At 50.3% G+C, this 18,274-nt stretch overlaps 7 protein-coding genes across 7 annotated transcripts; 3 read left to right on the plus strand and 4 right to left on the minus strand.

Moving 5' to 3' along the window:
* Positions 1–65: 65 nt before the first annotated feature.
* PFICI_09734 (uncharacterized protein) lies at positions 66–1,470 on the minus strand (the record flags this gene model as incomplete). The annotated part of the gene is made up of 2 exons (XM_007838315.1): positions 66–879; positions 935–1,470. The coding sequence occupies 2 exons, from the start codon at positions 1,468–1,470 to the stop codon at positions 66–68; spliced, it is 1,350 nt and encodes a 449-aa protein (XP_007836506.1).
* Positions 1,471–2,872: 1,402 nt separating this feature from the next.
* On the minus strand, positions 2,873–3,751 carry PFICI_09735 (uncharacterized protein; the record flags this gene model as incomplete). Its single annotated transcript, XM_007838316.1, has 1 exon — positions 2,873–3,751. One exon carries the CDS (start codon positions 3,749–3,751, stop codon positions 2,873–2,875), a length of 879 nt encoding a protein of 292 aa, XP_007836507.1.
* A 1,385-nt stretch (positions 3,752–5,136) lies between these two features.
* PFICI_09736 (uncharacterized protein) lies at positions 5,137–7,104 on the plus strand (the record flags this gene model as incomplete). The annotated part of the gene is made up of 1 exon (XM_007838317.1): positions 5,137–7,104. One exon carries the CDS (start codon positions 5,137–5,139, stop codon positions 7,102–7,104), a length of 1,968 nt encoding a protein of 655 aa, XP_007836508.1.
* A 1,048-nt stretch (positions 7,105–8,152) lies between these two features.
* Positions 8,153–9,963, minus strand: PFICI_09737 (uncharacterized protein; the record flags this gene model as incomplete). Its single annotated transcript, XM_007838318.1, has 3 exons — positions 8,153–8,790; positions 8,855–9,411; positions 9,467–9,963. 3 exons carry the CDS (start codon positions 9,961–9,963, stop codon positions 8,153–8,155), a joined length of 1,692 nt encoding a protein of 563 aa, XP_007836509.1.
* Positions 9,964–11,542: 1,579 nt separating this feature from the next.
* Positions 11,543–12,518, plus strand: PFICI_09738 (uncharacterized protein; the record flags this gene model as incomplete). Its single annotated transcript, XM_007838319.1, has 2 exons — positions 11,543–11,570; positions 11,623–12,518. The coding sequence occupies 2 exons, from the start codon at positions 11,543–11,545 to the stop codon at positions 12,516–12,518; spliced, it is 924 nt and encodes a 307-aa protein (XP_007836510.1).
* Positions 12,519–14,010: 1,492 nt separating this feature from the next.
* On the plus strand, positions 14,011–15,848 carry PFICI_09739 (Delta-1-pyrroline-5-carboxylate dehydrogenase; the record flags this gene model as incomplete). The annotated part of the gene is made up of 3 exons (XM_007838320.1): positions 14,011–14,139; positions 14,195–15,617; positions 15,676–15,848. 3 exons carry the CDS (start codon positions 14,011–14,013, stop codon positions 15,846–15,848), a joined length of 1,725 nt encoding a protein of 574 aa, XP_007836511.1.
* A 393-nt stretch (positions 15,849–16,241) lies between these two features.
* On the minus strand, positions 16,242–17,255 carry PFICI_09740 (uncharacterized protein; the record flags this gene model as incomplete). The annotated part of the gene is made up of 2 exons (XM_007838321.1): positions 16,242–17,052; positions 17,122–17,255. 2 exons carry the CDS (start codon positions 17,253–17,255, stop codon positions 16,242–16,244), a joined length of 945 nt encoding a protein of 314 aa, XP_007836512.1.
* Positions 17,256–18,274: the final 1,019 nt, after the last annotated feature.

The raw sequence follows: 18,274 nt of genomic DNA on the forward strand, positions 1-18,274 counted from the left end.
ATCGGAACCATAACCGGATCTACCATGATCGGCCCAAAGGTCCAGAACTACACTATGGAGGGTACCTAGCTAGAGACTCGAAACGCCGACCGGAGCCGCCTCCAGACCTCGGATTTCAAAGCCGTATACTCGTCCGACGTGCGCATGACAGCATCGCGGTTCTCCACGGCGCGCCGCAGCAGATACGCCAAGCACTCGCCCATGCTGCCCCACGTCGAGCACTTGAAGACGTCGGGCGACGTCTGGTTCTCGTCCTTCTCCGCCAAGAGCGTGAAGCTCACTGCGTCCGACATGCCGTGCAGCTGTCCAAAGCCGACGGGGATGGTGGGAAGCCCATTCTTCATTCGCTCTTGGTGCAGCCGGTGGGCATTGAGCACACTCTCCTTGTTGTGACTAGCCAGAAACAGATTGACTGACGGAAAAGCCTTGCCACCTTCTGCCCCGAACTCACCCAGCTGCTTCTTCAGCGCGCCTGTGGCGATGTTATTGTATGCATCGTCGGTGTCTTGCTTGGTGTCGTGAATCAATGAGCGGTTGTCTGAGAGAATGTATGCTCCCCGGACCAGCTTCAGGCCCAGGGTGAAGCGGTCCTGGCTGGCTGCTTCGAGATGCTTGGCAATGTTGGCGGATGTCTGCTTCAGATAGGCTTGGTATGTGTTGTAGACGACGGCGGTGCCTTCTCGGTTGAACTCGCGCATCAAATCCAGGGCCGCTGCGCTGATACCCTTTTGGAAGTGCTGCGATTCTGCGTCGATAATGACTCGAATAGAACGAGACTTGCACGAGGCGCAGATCTCGCGAATGGCATCCATAAATTGCTTTGGCGGCGCACGACCTTCATGAAATGCTTTTGTGACTAACGGACCAGCCCCGGTCAATCTGGTGTCCATTATCAGCGCAATGTGGTTGAGTAAAGTGGTGATGGAAGACTTACTTGACTGCAAGAAAATCACCATCGTCAATGAGATCGACAGTCTCAGCTGTGCCAACTCGCCAATCTTCGATGTGCGAACAGAAGTCGGGTTCAGCTTCACCGGCAAGTTTCTTTGATTCGACTCCTTGCACGTCTACTGAATTGGTGCTGTGGTCAAAAACCGTCTCTCGTGCATATGTGAGAATGATGCCCTTGAAACCGAGATCCTTCAACCCTCGGACGCACCGCTTGGTCTCCAGTGCGTCAACGCCGGCACAGAATTGCTCGTAAAAGGTCTTTTTTAAAATGGCATGGATCAGAGGGTTCTTATCGGCATTGAGAAGAAACCCCCTGTTTGGGCTGGAAAGAAATGATAAGATTTTGAGGGATGGCAGAAGCAAGTATTTTTTTGATGATATTCCAGCTATCATGAGTGACCTGAGTAGCATGCTGGTCGGCAATGGCGCCAAGGGTCGACGAGTCGTCATCTGCGGTGACCCGACCGCAGCCATGGTCGAGGCCGACCGCAACGAAGTCAAGGCACGATCACCCTTCATGACTGCGTGGACAGCGGCGGCGGATGGGGGCAGAAATGGTGCTCTATCTCTTGTGAAAACCGAATGATATAAAACCTCATAAAAGTCCAAAGATGGTATAATGGTTCAGCCGGTGAATATAGGCAGCACTTTTCCAACTTGAAATCAGATATCACCAACTTCACCGATCCATGATGCCCATCAGTTATACATGTCACTGTTACGTGCGGGGTGCTTCGGCCTTTGGGTCCTCGTGACTTCCGACAGACTCGATGCTAGTCCCAAATTTGACTCCGGAATTTCGAGCCGTGCTGTTATCAGCCCCCATTCTGAAGTATATTCTATTGGACTCGCTGCGTAGGAAGGGCGGTATGCCGCGTGATCATGCTGTCTGTTGCCGCCCGGGCTTGCATGGCTACAGCATAGCGGAGATCTCGGGAACGACCCGCCTGGAGGTATGTATGGCTGGCAAGATAACCACAAACTGAGCTACGGCACGTAAATCATACTAGCCGCCTATGTGGCAGGTCGTGTACTTTGTAGATAGTCTATCAAATGTATGATAAGATAATACCCCAGGTAATCGAATAACACGTCCTCAGTAAACTGAAATGCGGAGTATGATGACCCTGTGTGCTAGGCGCTGGGACCCGGCTCTCGTGGTGCTAGATAAGATGCGGGGAGGACGGAGCACTCCCGTAGTGTAACGGACAAACAAGCCACCACTTCTTTCTCGCTGGTTCGGGTTCTATTCGATTGCTACAGCTGAGCAGCGGCAAAAATGATGAATTCGCTTCTTATAAATTTGTTTTACATACATTTCATTCTTATTTTGAAAAAATTCCCACTTTTGTGGTTGTTATCATAGAAGCACATCTGGGCTGTGATACTGCTATTTATTAGACCCATCTCACTTGCATGCCGGCACTTGCATACGAAGTGCTGATAAGGATGGCTTTCACAGCTGATTGCAGCCCAGATATGCTAGTCACGGAAATCTTTCTTCTCTAATCAAGAGTAAGAAACAATGGCCCTTGAGTCTTGGTGAGATATACACCATGTCTTTAATTTGTCGCTCCCCAAATCGTACTTTGCATCGTGTACAACGGATAGGCAAATGATGCCGTGGAATGGCATCAGATACGAATGATACTCAGCGGCCGACCTTCGGTGGCCACTCATTTAGAGCTCGCCATGATGCGCTTGGCGTTTTGAAACGGCAAGTATCATAGTGCACCACAATACTGATTCGTCACTCGGTAGGGAAATGATGACTTGTCCAAATCTATCAAATGCTTTTCATGTATTGAAAGCTGAGACGGATGCCTGATGTCAATTGATAGCATCTCCTCGACTCTTCGGATTAGAATCGCTTGCATACTTTCCAAGTAGAGACTTATGTGAAGACCTTGGATGTTCAAATCTATGGAATGATATCATTGCTAGTGTTGAACATTCCTTGCCTCCTCTTGATCTCCTTCTGGATGACACCAGCTCTATTCAGACCCTCGTAGAGTGCCCATGCAGCGAGGGTCTTGGCATCCCGTGCTCCTGTCCTCCACAATTCTTCGTAACGAACCACTCTCAATGTGATCATCTCTCCTTGCGTTCGCAATCCCGTCAGCCTTCCCCTGAGGTCCTCAATTTCCTGCCGGTCTAGCTCCTTCTCCCAGAGGAAAATGGGTATGTACTCGTCTGAGCCTCCAGGAGATGGGTAAATGGCTGGCTGCAGGGTCTCCTGGGTTTCGGCCTGCTGAAGCGCCAGCTTTGTGAGATCAATAAGCTGATCTTCGGGAAGCACGAAGCCCGTTTCCTCCTCAATCTCGGCGGCGGCATTGCCACGCAACGACTTGCCCTTCTCGAGCATGCCGGCGGGGATTTCGCGAAAAGAGAGGCTGCACGCGGGAATGCGTGGCTGCTCCGTCATGACCACCCACTTCTCATCCATGGAATCGGTGGGTCTCAAAATCATCAACACGGCCACGCTGCCACCGCGTAGAAAAGCGATTCCCGGCAGCTCGGGGGCGTCTTCATTGTCGCTGATCACAGTGGCCTTGAGTTTCACAAACCCGATCTTGGTCGGGCCGAACTTGTCAAAACTTTGCACCTCAATCTTGGTCAGTCGATAGGGATATTTATGGAATGCATGCTTCGGATCTTGTTGCAAGGCGAGGTTGTGTTTGAGGCTGCTTGTCCAATTGTTGAAAGCTTCGAACCCCAGGAGTTCTTGGCTGGTAAACTTTTCGGGCAACGTGACTTCCACCGGGTTAGGGAATCCCTCGAGATTGAACGTCGAAGCCATGGTTGATGGTCTCGTAAAAAGAGCGCCGGGTCTGGAAGGGCTTTTCTGGAAAGGCCAAACACTATGCCTTGAATCAGACCTGCTGAGAATGTGTACAAATATCTTGATCTATCTGGCCGCGATCATGCGAGTAGATAGACAATGATGAGTATAAGAAGGCAATAGCAAAGTGACGCAAAAATGATCTGTCAGACTGGGACATAATGGGTAAGCTGCGCGGGAACTATCTATAGCAGCTTGTGCGATGGGACAAGTCCACTCCATGCAACATTGGCCTTGTTCCACAATTTGCTGCGCCAATTCCTCAGTCATCCTGGCTCGAGTCGGCCGCAACAACCCTACTCATCGAAATGGTGAACGCGTGTCTCAACGTGGTGTCACCATCCTACTTCAATTCTATCCTCTTTCACTGGTCTGAAACGAATGAAAAAGCCACCAGGGCGCAGCCCTCTGTCCAATTACATTCACTATTTTTGGCATCGAGAGTCTGCTGTAGGCAGGCTGAAGTCATCAAGGCTGCCCCTGCCCAGCTTTTGGCAAATGATCTTTGGCCCCCACCCAACCTCATGCAGTCAGCATGGCATAGTGGGTATATAAGTGGCCATGCTATATCGACTATTCCCTGCACCCGAACGTTGGAGAACCACAAAAGGATGACAATCATTAAAGAACACCAGGGTAGAATGGTGTGTTTTACGGGTGTGTATTGCTCCAGCCTTATGGGATCATGGATTTGGTTATCGAGCAAGTGATACGCAGCAACCTTCATGTCTCAATTGCTGCCGCTGTCTTGGATTATGGCGCTGCCGACTGGGCATTTAATAGAAGTCTACGCGCAGTCTAAATTTCAAGTCGCATCTGACACGACGCAATTCCACTGATTTGCAATTATCTAGACCACACGGAAATATGCTGTGCCGTACTTGTTTTCATATGCTGCGCGGGCAGAGTCGGCGCCAATGGAAAGGAACCTATGATTTGCACTACGACCACCATGACTCGGTAGAGAAACTCAGGGCCTCTACTTCAGAGTTTTGCGGAATCTGTCAGGCGATTTGGGAAGAGTTGAAATTCATGCTGAAACAAAGGGAACCGGATGACGCGGAAAGGCTCTTGATAAGTGCTTCTATATCCACCATATCTGGTAAGTCAGACTTCACACCCGCACCTTGATGTTTTGGTTCTGCACATATCTCAAGCGGTTCACAACTCGCGAATATTTGTCAGTATCGGGCAGAGTTTACTTACCTTGAAACAGGAAAAGAAACGACTCAATCATGGCGGCTAGACTTCAAGATCGACTATGCTGACATCACGGGCAAGCGGACCTTCGTCCTGAAGAAAATCAGTAAGTGCTCGGCTTCCTGTATTTGTGATATGCCGACATGCTAAGCAGACTCGTGATTCAAGGTCCAGAAGATCCAGGCTTTGGAACTCCAAAGTCCGAAATGACTGACTCAGACGAGGTCTTCAACCTGGCCCTGCAGTGGCTCAAGAAGTGCAAGTGTGCAGAGCATGCTCCCGACAAAAACTGGTATCCTACCCGGCTTCTCGATATCCGACCTCTCAAGCAAGACCTCCAACCCGACCGCAAGCCCGACCGCAAGCGCGATCGCAAGCGCGACCAGGCCTCGACGATGGAGGCGAAACCGAGTCTCTCGAAACAAGACAGTAGCCTAGACAAGACAACAATTTCACTCGTCGCTAAGAAGAATTGGAAGGGAGGAAAGCCTGGTTCCCTCCGAAACGACCGCTATGTCACGCTCAGCCATTGCTGGGGTCCTCCCCAGCACCACGGTCCGAAATTGACCAGCAAGAACATTGCCGATTTCGAAGCAGGAATCGAGATCCGCAAGCTGCCCAAAACCTTTAGAGATGCCATTCGGTTTGCCGCACGCTTGCCACAGGTCGGATTCATTTGGATCGACTCTCTCTGCATCAAACAGGGAGAGGAGGAAGACTGGCTTACCGAATCTGCCCTCATGAACCAGGTGTATAGCAAGTCCCATTTGAACATCTCTGCCACCGCCGCCGGCGACAGCGAAGGTGGGCTCTATTTCGGACGAAGCCCCGAAAATCTCCTCGAAGACGAGATATCGCTCAACATTGATGGCATTCCAGTACCGTGGGACCAAGTAGTGGACGTTGATGCTCGTGACAAATCAACTCAAGCGACGCAGTCCCGCCCCACGAGCCCTGGCAATTTGCGGAGATGTGTCATTCTTGACACCTCATTTTGGACGCAGAGAGTGGATTGGGCCCCGGTAAATAGGCGGGCCTGGGTCCTCCAAGAGCGGCTTTTGTGCCCACGAGTCCTCCACTTTTGCCGCGACCAGGTTGCTTGGGAATGCGCAGAGTTCGACGCCGCTGAAGCGCGTCCCCTAGGCATTCCCAACTACCAGTTGACGGGAGAAGGACTCCTACAGGAGAGCCAGTTCAAGGGACTTGACCCGGACCGAAACGGGCGAGCTCTTCGCGCCGGACGACTGAGAGGGTTGCCTGATCCGGTGGCTCACCTCCAGCCTCAAATCCACGCATTCGAGCTCTGGAAGCGTGTGGTTGAGGTCTATTCTCGTACCGAATTGACGGTTGCCAGGGACAAACTCATTGCACTCTCTGGTATCGCGCGTATGATGCCGTCGCGGATCGGGTCCAAGGAGAAGCCGGCCACGTATGTCGCTGGACTTTGGCGCCCCCATCTCGAAAGCCAGCTGCTGTGGAAGGTGGAGCCCGTGTATAATCCGCACGATGAAACCTTTGAGCACTATGGGCGCCGGCCCCTGGACTACCGAGCCCCGACATTTTCATGGGCGGCCATTGACGTTGAGCAAGGCAATGGTATCACCTATGGCGAGGTTACTGACAAGGAGATTTACATCTCCATTGAGGAAGCAAGCGTCAAGCCCAAGTCCAAGGATGATCTCTTTGGAATGGTAGAAGAAAGCTGTCTCACTGTCTGGGGCAGACTCCGTCCCATCACGTTGACCAAGAAGGAAAAGGGACGCTTCTGCTGGACAATCAAGGACGATAAGGATTTAGTCGAGGAGAAACATACCAACATCTACCTTGACAGTGTGCAAGATACCCAGTTTGACACGGACGAGTTTTACTGTCTCCCGACAGCAAAAGGTGGGTATCTGGGAACGGGTGACTCAACTTACATCTTCTGCCTTCTCCTCAGAGTCAAGAAGAAAGAAGATGCTGTTTTTGAGCGCATTGGATTCACAAAGTTGTCGTCGTGGGCAGACAAGAAAACATGGAATCAGATTGGGCAAGATGTGTCACGCGATGTTGACTTTGCCCATCCAGACAATGGATTGCCAGGAGGGTGGCAGCGCTTCTACCTGGAATGATACCGATCAATGGCTTGTGAGCAATAAGAGAACGTCGCAATCGCTGAGTTTCATGTTTTCAAAGGAACGTACAGATATGAGGATGAATTGAATGTAATCTTTCTGTGTCTGGGTTTCATAGGGCATAAGTAAAAAATTGTTGAGACATTACAATTCACACTCTTCTAAGACAATACCATTGTTATCCTGGAATTCTTGATTTTCGTACTCGATGAAGTCTCCTCTCTCTATGGCCTCGATACGATACTAGTGTCGTGGAACCAAGAGATTAAAAATACTCATCAAGTATGTAGGCATGTTCCTGATTTCGACCATGTTCCTCTCACCAATCAGCCCCCAAGGGTCGACATGCGGGGGCGTTTATAGCAACCAATGCGCCTTTTGGCCATGATTCATAATCACCACAATGCATGGACCTCGAAGTGATCAACGGCCAAATTGCAACAACTTCCCAAATTGATTTTTGCTCGTGACCAATTTAATTGACTGTTACTTACCTAGTAGGTAGGTAGGTATCCGCGAGGTGGTCATGTCCATTGTGCCCGTGTATAGCCGCACTGGCAGGCTTCGGATGCTTGGCCGAGAGCCAATCAATCCCCACTCGGCAGAGGTCTCCGTGGCCGCCGATCGTCGCTGAGAGCCATTGCAAAATGGCAATCACGTCTGATGAGATCAAAATATCAACCAGTTTGTCTGAAGAAATAGCGATATCGGGATGGTTTATGCGCTCGAAGAATTATATATATATCCAGCGTGGTGTAAGTATTCTTGGAGTTGCTTTGTATCCTTGGCAACGCGGGCGACAACACGGAATGCCAGAGAAGCTATCAAACTTAAGGGAATTCAAACTTGTGCAGAGCACGCGCGAAGAAGACTTTTGTTCTTTCTTATCCCTTCTCATCGTTTCTCGACTTGACTAATTCAGCGATATACAACAGGGAAAAAATCGATTGTCATGACTCTCTAAGGCTTTGCTAAGTACTCGCATATCTATGGTGGCTCAGAGTAGATCCTATTCCTGTCGTCTCAATCATGAGCAGACTGACACTTATGAAGACTCGGCCTCTGTGGAAACCTTCTTCTTGCGCAGTCCAAAGATCTGCATGATTTCTGTACGGAAGCCGAGATTCTCTTCGTCGTGGGTAGCTTCGTAAGCATCAATGACCGGACCAATCCACACGAGGTCAGCCTCCTCTGGTCGGACTACGCGCGTCTTGTGAACCAGTTTCCAGCCAAAATAAAACACCGGACAAATCAGCACCATCATATAATAGGTGAAGAATGTCTTGACTGCCCATTTTCCAGGAAGGAAGACGCTGTAGCCGTAGGTACAGACCACCGCAGTCAAGAAGACAAGCCCAATCCAAGCAGAGTAGGGTTGGAAGATGCCACAGTAGGGAAGAGTCTTTCGATCAAGGCCCTGAGCACGACAAGCCCGGTAGAAGAAGATGTATGTGATGCAAATCACAATGTAATCAATGATTTGAGCAGCCGTGATCAAGTTGACAAACCAACTGAGCACCTCGGCACCAGAGTTGGATAGGTTGAGAAAGGCAAGGCATGGGAAAACCATGATAGTGGCCAGGCAGTACACAGGTACTCCAGACTTGGTACACTTGCGAAGGAACTTTGGCGCTTGTCCGTCCAGTGCAAGTCCATAAAGACTACGGCTGCCGCAATACGTGTCTAGTAACAAGTAGTATTGTGTTAGTTAGAGTGTCTGTGGTTCAGTTTTTTTACTTGTACTTACAAGCATTTCCAGCCGAGAAGATGCTGGTCACCAATAGAGCATTGGTAATGTGAGGCAGCACCCCGATCCCCAAGTTTCCCATGGCAATAACATAAGGCGAGGCGGCAGCAGTTCCAGAACCTTCCGATGACCCAGAAAGGATGGACAACAGAGTGCTGTCATTGTAGGGGACCACGATGCCAACGCAAAGAGCGCTGCCGATGAAGAAGAAGGCGAATCTTGCGTATGCAGTCTTGAAGGCAGTCTTCAAATACGTTCGGGGAAGCTTTGTTTCACCGGCTACCATTGCAACGTATTCGGGCCCAACGATGGTGAAGGCGGCGCTCCACATGGCACCCAGGAAACCCTCGAACCGACCAAGGTCACCAGTTGTGATGTATTCTGCAAACGCACCGGGGTCCTTCCAGTATCGAAAGCCGTACGCGTCGTGTTTGGGATTGCCGCCCACCATGGTGACGAATGTAAAGGAGAAAACGATCGCGAGGAGGGAAATCTTGCCAGTGGTCAACCAGAATTCGGTCTCTCCGTACCACTCGACGGCAAACATGTTGATGGCGCTAAGGGCTGGTGAGTAAAGAGCGGCATTCCGAAAGTGAATGAAGGTTTGCTTACAAGTAGCAAACGATACAGGCGGCAACGACGGCAGCAACCGGTATGTCATCACGCCAATATGAGAGCACAAGATTCAAGGCTGAGATCTCAAAGGGAATGAGGAATGCTTCGTAAAGAAAGAAGTTCCATCCAACCATGAATCCGAGAGACTCGTCGACCCACTTGCCTGCCATGCGAATAAAAGCACCAGTGACGGGTTGGAAGACGGCCATCTCGGCCATGCAGTTGTTCACGAGGATCATGGCACACGAGTATATGGTGTACGCGAGCAGCAGGCTACCGGGGCCTCCAGCCACGAGGCCATTGGAGATGCTCACAAATGTGGCCGTGCCAATTGAGCCACCAATGGCAATCAGCTGAATCTGTCGATTGCCGAGATGTCGCTTCAGTTGGTCGTCACTCTCGATAACGTTGCCCACAAAGATACTTTCTCCCCTTGTCTGGCTCTCGGTGAGCGGCTTGCCAATAACTTCACCCTTTTCCTTGGGAGAATCCATGGTTGAGCGTGCCGGAGGGGTCGCGAATCGGATTAAGTTAAAGTGCTTGTCCAAATGTCATGTCACTAATATGTTGTGTAACCTAGTTGTTTATGTGCATATGGTAAATAAAACGATAACTCTGGGGAGTCAATGGAGTTGGAGACGGTGTCAATCCAAGAGAGCAGGTGAGGCTGGTTGCCCGATCGGGGGACTGGTGTTGCTCTTATTGACTAGACACGACTACTCAATCTGACAATAGTCCTTTTCCAGCCCGTCGAAACTCGGATAGACTTTTGATAAAACCTCGGCCAATCCGACTTGAGGTCGCGTTGTTTCAGCATAACAGGGCCAGGTATGCTGCTCCCCAGCTCTTATCCATCTCCTGATGATTGCAGAGTCTGGGGTCAGCGCCTTGGCGACACCGGCTTAGAGATCCGTGAGTCAGCCGGTGCGCAGGTAGCTTTATTGCTATCTTTTTCAGCTTGATAAGACGACTATGATCCATGTATGATCTCAAAGTCTAATTATCTATTTTCATGTAGTCTCGTGGGCAGTTTGTTCCTACTCTCATTTTGAAATGTTATCTGTTCATCATGATAATGGCTCAAGATTAAACGGTCTTGACTGATAATGCTCTGTTGCGACTCGATTCATATCCCGTAAGTTCTCCGGAAGTGCCAATGTTAGCCAGGAAACCTAAACCAGAAACCCCGGAATTTCCCCGCAGGCAGTCTAAGGTGAGCTCAATATAGGTTGACAGTCAACTTGATCAAGGAGAGTTGATTTATCGGGGTATCCGGTGCCATGGCCAGTATGATATTTCCGTCGATTCTTGCAAGACATACATCTTGGTTACTTGCAGGAGGCTCATGGGCTAGCAGGCATTGTATCACGCCGCGGCGCCCCAAATATATCATTGAACGCCGTCGCATGATGTCGCAAGTCTTTCAGTCATGGTATCCAATCACACATGCCTCCATAATATCGATATTGTGTATATTTCGAGGCATTGCAGTGTTTGGTACGCTCGTACAGCTCGTCTCGAGTTCAGGAATCACCGGGCGGGGGCACGGTTGGCCGCTTCCCGAGCCTTCAGAACGCCTACCAGGTTCTATGTATGTGTATATATAGGCTTACCGTGTCTTTGTCTCAGTTTCTTGTCGTTTATACGAGATATATGGATACATAACCCACGTAAATTTTGTACATGGTATGAATCGTGCATCTTTGCCTTTTGTACACTTGTGAACATGTTATGTACTTCATGTAATATACCGTGTAGCTGTTTCTCGGGAGTCTTGCCGACTTGCACTGGAGCTAGGGTTAGCTCGTTACCGCCTAGCTCCATTTTACTCAATGGGCAGATAGCGGTGCTCTGTACAGGTCAGCCGGCATTTTCAAAGTGAGCTGTTACACTGCTACATTGCTGCGTCTTTTCACCTTTCCCAGTGTATGCTGCTACCATTAATTTCGAAATTGAGACTCGTCATATTCAGGATTCAAAAGCCGCCCTCAGACTAAATCAAAATAACGGACGATCCAAACGTGTCGATCGTATAGGCGCTGAATCCGCTGGAAGGGCTCTCGCAACTGCAAAATGACGACCTTGTGCATTTTGGGATGCGGTACGTTTTCGCACAACTGCTTTCAATGAGAAATCTAATATGTTTCTGGCAGGCAATCTTGGAACGGCTATACTGAGCAACTTGCTTCAGTCAGCCAGTGAGGAAGGCTCTACAACGCCAGTCAAGCGCTTTATTGCATGCGTTCGCTCAGATCGTTCTGAGAAGCGCCTAGCTGGACAGTTCTCTGCTTCCCAGCACTTGGTGGAAATTTCCAGAAACGACAATGTCAAGGCCGTGGCCAACTCGGACGTAATCCTGCTTGGAGTTGATCCTGCAGATGTCAAGGACACACTGCGACAGCCTGGCCTGAGTGATGTTTTGAAGGGAAAGTTATTGATCAGTATTGTTGCGGCATGGACCACAGCGGATATTCAGCGAGAAATAGCCCACGGCTCGGCTGGTTCAGGTCCCGTTGGCACGCCAGTCGAAGACGTCCATGTCGTACGGACTTTGCCCAACATGGCTGCCACCGTTTCACAATCAATCACGGCCATTGAAATACCAAAACCAGAGGCCAAAATTCCGCCCCAGCTCTTGAGTCTGACAGACGACATCATGAGCAGCATTGGCAAGACAGTGCACCTGGACGCCAGCAAGATGGATGCATTCACAGCGGTAGGAGGATCGACGCCGGCTTTCTTTGCCGTCATCGTCGACACCCTCATTGATGCCGCCGTCGCCGTCGGGCTTCCGAGACACGAAGCTACCAACATCATTGTGCAGTCAATGTTGGGTTCAGCCACGCTGCTCCAAAGCGGGATGCACCCAGGCGAGCTCAGAGACCAGGGTACCTCTCCGGAGGGCTGCACAATGGGCGGGCTCATGGTATTGGAAGAGAGAGGCGTGCGCGGTGGCCTCAGTCGAGCCCTGAGAGAGGCCGTGACGGTTGCACGACTGATGGGGAAAGAGCCTCATGTAAACGATACTCGAAGATCGAGCAATCCTTAGGCTGATATCACGAGATCATGTTAGAATAGCGAATGAGCTCCTTTAGGAAGACTATACACCTTATGAGAGACAAGCCTTAGTAATGCGAGCTTTCATTCGACTATCACTGTTCCGAAACTATCTGCATGGATACTCTGCTATGCGATACTGGTGTTGAAATGTGTAAGTGATTAGAAAAATCCTTTTGATCAATTGTGCCTTGCGATCTCCATGGACGGTTCGGACTATTCAATGGTGGATACTATGGTTTACTTAGCTCGACCCAAGATAAAATCTGGCGCCGATGACGTCGAAAAGAGCAGCGCGGTCGTTGTACCGAGATGCTTGAAATCTCCATGCGGTACCGGGATGATTGCTTCGCCGGAGGTCATGTTGTAGCATCCACAATATAGGGCTTGAGAGGAAAGGCGGGCCCAACGGCTAGCCTGGACAAGCCATCACAATACGTAACGCTCGATAATGTTTGCCAATTTGTATATCAAGAGAAATAAATGATTGACTATTGGTACTTTCAATGACAAATCTAGTAAGCCATTCCTGTAGTGTATTAGCATGCAGAATGTTGCCACGAGATCAGCCAGTTTGGTCGTATCTTGTGGCCGATATGATCAACTGAAATGCCACTGGGCAACACCGCCTATATCACTTTTCTACTAACCGGGGCGATCTTTAGATGATGCGAATCAGCACACTTTGCTCATGCATCCTTAATTTGGCATGTAGTTTCGTATTCATGGTTTACTCGCAAAGGTTCCCGTGTAAATGTCACTTGTTGATTCCAAGGTACGGGCATGACTCTGGGATGAACCTCTGCATAGGGACTGATTATAGAAGCGCTAACGACTCAAACATGGTCTGTCCGTACTCTGTAATCATATCGCCTGCATAGTCCGAATGTATGTCTGGCTCTTGACCAAGCGCTAAATGCCGCGGCCTGAATCCGACCAATGGAGCCAAGATAGGTCATATTGCATACCGGGTTGCGTGCGAGCTACCGCGTATCGCAGGTCCAGTGCCCATGATGTGTACGGCATACTGAACTACCTAGGTATAGGCAATTAGCGGCGAGCCGTTCTTCTTGGGACGCGGGGAATGTGGACTTGCGGCCCTATACCTAGCGTGGTGAGGGAACTGATAAGGGTGGTGTGGAGATCGGGGCGGTACCCGAGATCTGCCCAGCACTCTACGGATCTTTACCCGTGTCGCGATCCCGGCCTAGGACGGCGTTTGGTATTATGTTTAGTCATTGTGATGGTGACAGGCAATGGATACTATCGGCGAGGATAGTGCGAGTCCAAACACAAGTCTGAATCAGCGACGACTATAATTCGCGTTGAAGGCCGAAGAGTTTGTCGTACACACAAGACCAGACTCTGCTTCATCTTGGTTTCTGGAGAGATCATAATACCCCGAATTACTGCGTCTTTTTATCACAGCTTCCATTCTTTGATCGTTCCAAGATTCGAAGAATCAAGTGCTTGAAGATACCAAGATGAGAAGAACATTGCAGTCGAGGCCGTTCAAGGCACTACAGAGCCGCAACGCTCTTCAAAGTACGGTGGCCAAGAGAGGAAAGGCCACCGTCCCGTTCAGACTCCCCGCTGCTCGCAACGAGCCAAACGTGAGCCACCCAATTCTGGAATTTTTATCATAGCTTATGCTGACTCAAAGCGCAGCCCGAATACAGAAAAGGCTCGCCAGAAAGGCAAAAGCTGGAAGAGGCTTTGACAAAGCTTCGATCACAGCTCCCTCTCAAGAGCGAAATCTTTATCAACGGTCAAGTACAAGCACAGTCACACTCGTTAGGCCAGCCGCTGCCTGGAGAGCATGCCACCACCTTCACCAGTGACCCGCAAACCACCAAGGAGCAGGTCTCCAAGGCCATCGAGTCGGCCTTGAAGGCCAAGAAGTCCTGGGAGCAGACCCCCTTTGTCGACCGTGCCGCCATCTTCTTGAAGGCTGCTGAGCTCGTCGCGGGCAAGTATCGCTATGAGCTCATTGCCGCCACCATGCTCGGCCAGGGCAAGAACATTTGGCAGGGTGAAGTCGACGCCGCTGCCGAGCTGGCAGACTTCTTCCGTCTCAACTGCAACTACGGTGCCGAGATCTTGGAGAGGCAGCCGGATCGTGGCAGCGACGGCATGTGGAGTAGGCTAGACTACAGACCTCTGGAAGGTTTCGTTTATGCCATTTCTCCCTTCAACTTTACTGCCATTGGTGGCAACCTGATCTCTGGTCCGGCTCTGATGGGTAACGTGGTCCTCTGGAAGCCTTCGGCATCCAACGTCTACGCCAGCACACTCGTATACAAGATTCTCCTCGAGGCCGGTCTGCCTGCGGACGTTATCCAGTTCGTCCCTGGTGATGCTGAGGAAATCACTTCGACGGTTCTTGCGCACCGCGAGTTCGCCGGTCTGAACTTTGTCGGCTCGTCTGACGTTTTCCGCTCGCTGTACGCCAAGATTGGCGAGGGTATCGGCAGCAAGCTCTACCGCGACTTTCCTCGGGTTGTCGGAGAGACCAGCGGCAAGAACTTTACCCTGATTCATCCTTCCGCGGATATTCCAAGCGCCGTCAACCACACCGTCCGTGGCTCTTTCGAGTACCAGGGCCAGAAGTGCTCGGCGACTTCGCGTCTCTATCTTCCCGAGTCTCGGGCCAAGGAGTTCCTCGATGGTCTCCAATCCAAGGTCAAGGAGATCACGATTGGCAGCCCCGACAAGGACCTTTCTGCGTTCATGGGCCCGGTCATCCACAGCCGCTCATTCGAGAAGATCAAGTCCATCATTGACGCCAGCAACAACGACCCATCTCTCAAGCTGCTTGCCGGCGGAAAGTATGACGATTCTACTGGCTTCTACGTCGAGCCCACAGTCTATGTAGCGGACTCGCCGACGCACAGATTGTTTGATGAGGAGATCTTTGGACCCGTGTTGACAATCTACGTCTACCCTGATAACCAGTGGACGCCAATGCTCGACCAGGTTGACAAGAGCGGTGGTGGTTTCGCCTTGACTGGTGCCATCTTCGCAAACGACCGTGGCGCTCTGCGAGAGGCCGAGGACACTCTGAGATACTCCGCTGGTAACCTTTACCTGAGTAAGTCACCATCAATCTCATATTGGCCAAGGTTAATTACTGACTGTTTCGCTCCTAGACTGCAAGACAACGGCTGCACTCATCGGCCAGCAGTCATTCGGTGGCAGCCGGGCTAGTGGCACAAACGACAAGGCCGGCAGCTCCAACGTCATGTTGAGATTCACCAGCCCTCGACTCATCAAGGAGGAGTTCTTTGGTCAATCGGGATTCTTGTACCCCAGCAATGAATAATTGAGCCTCTTAAAAACTGTATATAGCACCTTGGATTCGTCCAGATCTTAGGAAAATCTGACGATTGCAGTCAAAAGATCTTGACTGGGTAACGATGAGTTTGCATAAGAAGCTTATGGTCAATTACTTGTAAGAATGTGATAAGAATGCCGCCACCAAGAAGAAGTGAAATCAATTCTCTCTACTTGCATCTAAAGCTTATTTGCATCTACATTCGACTGGCGGCGCCTTGCCTTAGCAGAGCCCGGCAAAATCGTGCCGATATGCTATGTCATACATTTATACCATGTTTTGTACTGTTTTCTTTTTCACATATTGCAACATTGAGACAGGATTGTTTCACCTTCCTTATTCTTGTGACCAAGATTGCCTGTCATGTTTGGTACATCTATACTATTGCTTAATTGGCATCTTGACACCCTTATGGTTCCGCAAAGTCGATCTCAAATCTTTATTAAGCACAATTCCAATACCAAATGCAGGGATCAGTCGAAAGGCGCGCATAATCGTGGTAGAAAACAGCTTTTTCCGCGCATGATCCAACCGATCCACCACGCCCGTCTTGCCTTGGCGATTGTAGAGATCCAGCCCGAGGAGGTGTGCCGGCGTGGCCACGGCCTGGGTCATGGCGGGCACAATGAGCTGGGCCACCGACGCCTTGGCGTGCGCGCCCTCGGCCACGCTGTCCGGGATGGCGGCCGAGATGTGCGGCGCCAGGCCGATTGAGCCAAACACGGTGATGATGTCCCGTACGAGAAACGCTGCGCTCACCGAGACTGGCGTGCCCCGGGGAGGAACTGGCTTTGTGCATGCTGTTGCTGCTGCCGCCGCCATGTTAGGGAGAGTACTACTGCATGCCGATGCTGTTGTCCCGCTGGGAACAGCCTTGCTTGCAATGGAGCCGCCACTTGGGCGGCCAAAGAATTGAGCGAAGCGAACATCTTTCCACACACTCAATGGTGTATTGACTGAAAATACTGCCGCCGAAACAATAGTTCCTGTAGGAGCCTTGTCCTTGTCGAGGAACCTCTCGACCAACGTTTCGCTCGTGTTTGCTGTGAAATAAGTGACAGCGTATAACGTCCATACGACAAAGACAGCTCTGGTAGAAAAGAAGCGGCGTGGCTCCCGAAGAGGGCAAAGAAGATGCTTTCCCAAGGTGCGTAGCAGCGGCCGGCCTTGCGAAACACTCTCAACGACAGATCTGATGTATATGTAAATATGCGATGATTATATTGGAAACACATAGAAGTCAATTTTAGAAATGACTGACCTATCTGTAGCGGTGATTATTGGTGTAATGGATGCTGCTGCGGTGACGGCGGCGACAGCGTCGGCTAGGAAACACCATTGCAAATTACTGCTACTAGGCGACTGAAAGGTAGGGATCTTGGATTCTTGGGCCATGCTACCCAGAACCTGTTGATCATATGGATCGAGTGTAACAACCATTGGTCTCAGGTATTTTGTGATTTCAAGCAATGTTTTGGTTTAGGCGGTTTCTTAGAAGAGCGAAGCAAGCGCAGTGAGATATCAAGTTGGTGTGAGAGGTATGTAGTGCGTACTATGCATATCATTAAGCGAATAACATTTACAATTGATCAATTACTATAATATTGTATTCGTCTTGTTGGGTATAAGACCTCTACAGCGCTTTGTAACAGCAAGATAAGGCAGTCTGAACCAATAGTGGGTGGCAGGTTGATCTACAGTCGACACTTTCAGGGCGTTATATCAAAATAGTTTCTACGGAATCCAGAGCCGGTGTTAGCTACTCGCGGCTCAGAAACACCTGCGAGTTCGGCTTACGGATTTTGGACGAAGGGTAAACATTCCTTTTTGGTCTATCAATCATGAACCACATGACTACTAGCTGCATTGACCCCGAGAGTCAATATTGGCATCAGAAGTGACTGGCTGCAGTGGCTGGTAGTGAGATAAGGACTGGGCGTCGTCGTGTAAGTGAGTGGGGATACTGGATACTCGCCAACAGGACGCTGTAGTGGATGCAGAGATACGTAAGTCGTAGGTGCCCTGGTATACGGATCTGTAGAAAGTGCGGGGGAATAGACGCTATAATCTGCAGAGTCGGCTGAGCTTCCGAGTGGGGTGAACGGCTTTTGATAACCATTATCTATCTTCCTTCCGTGTCTTCGGCGTAGTGACCGGAGCCGGCATCGAATCACCAAGAAGAATAACATTATTCCCAATTGGATAATCAGTTTATCTGTGGCTCGAACCAAGGTGAGCTGATCATGGCGCGGCTTTCCGTCCGGATAGCCGTGGCTAGTCGTGCAATGCCAACAATGCAAGCAGTCTCGTGAATCGGGCACGGAGACACCAATTAGTATTAGATTAGAACTCTGTACGTGCCTTTACACGGGCTCAAACGATTTCGTAGCTCATGAATTCACAACATTCAAATC

This window comes from Pestalotiopsis fici (genome assembly GCF_000516985.1).
Source record: "Pestalotiopsis fici W106-1 unplaced genomic scaffold PFICI_Scf_7, whole genome shotgun sequence".
Lineage (NCBI taxonomy): Eukaryota > Fungi > Ascomycota > Sordariomycetes > Amphisphaeriales > Sporocadaceae > Pestalotiopsis > Pestalotiopsis fici.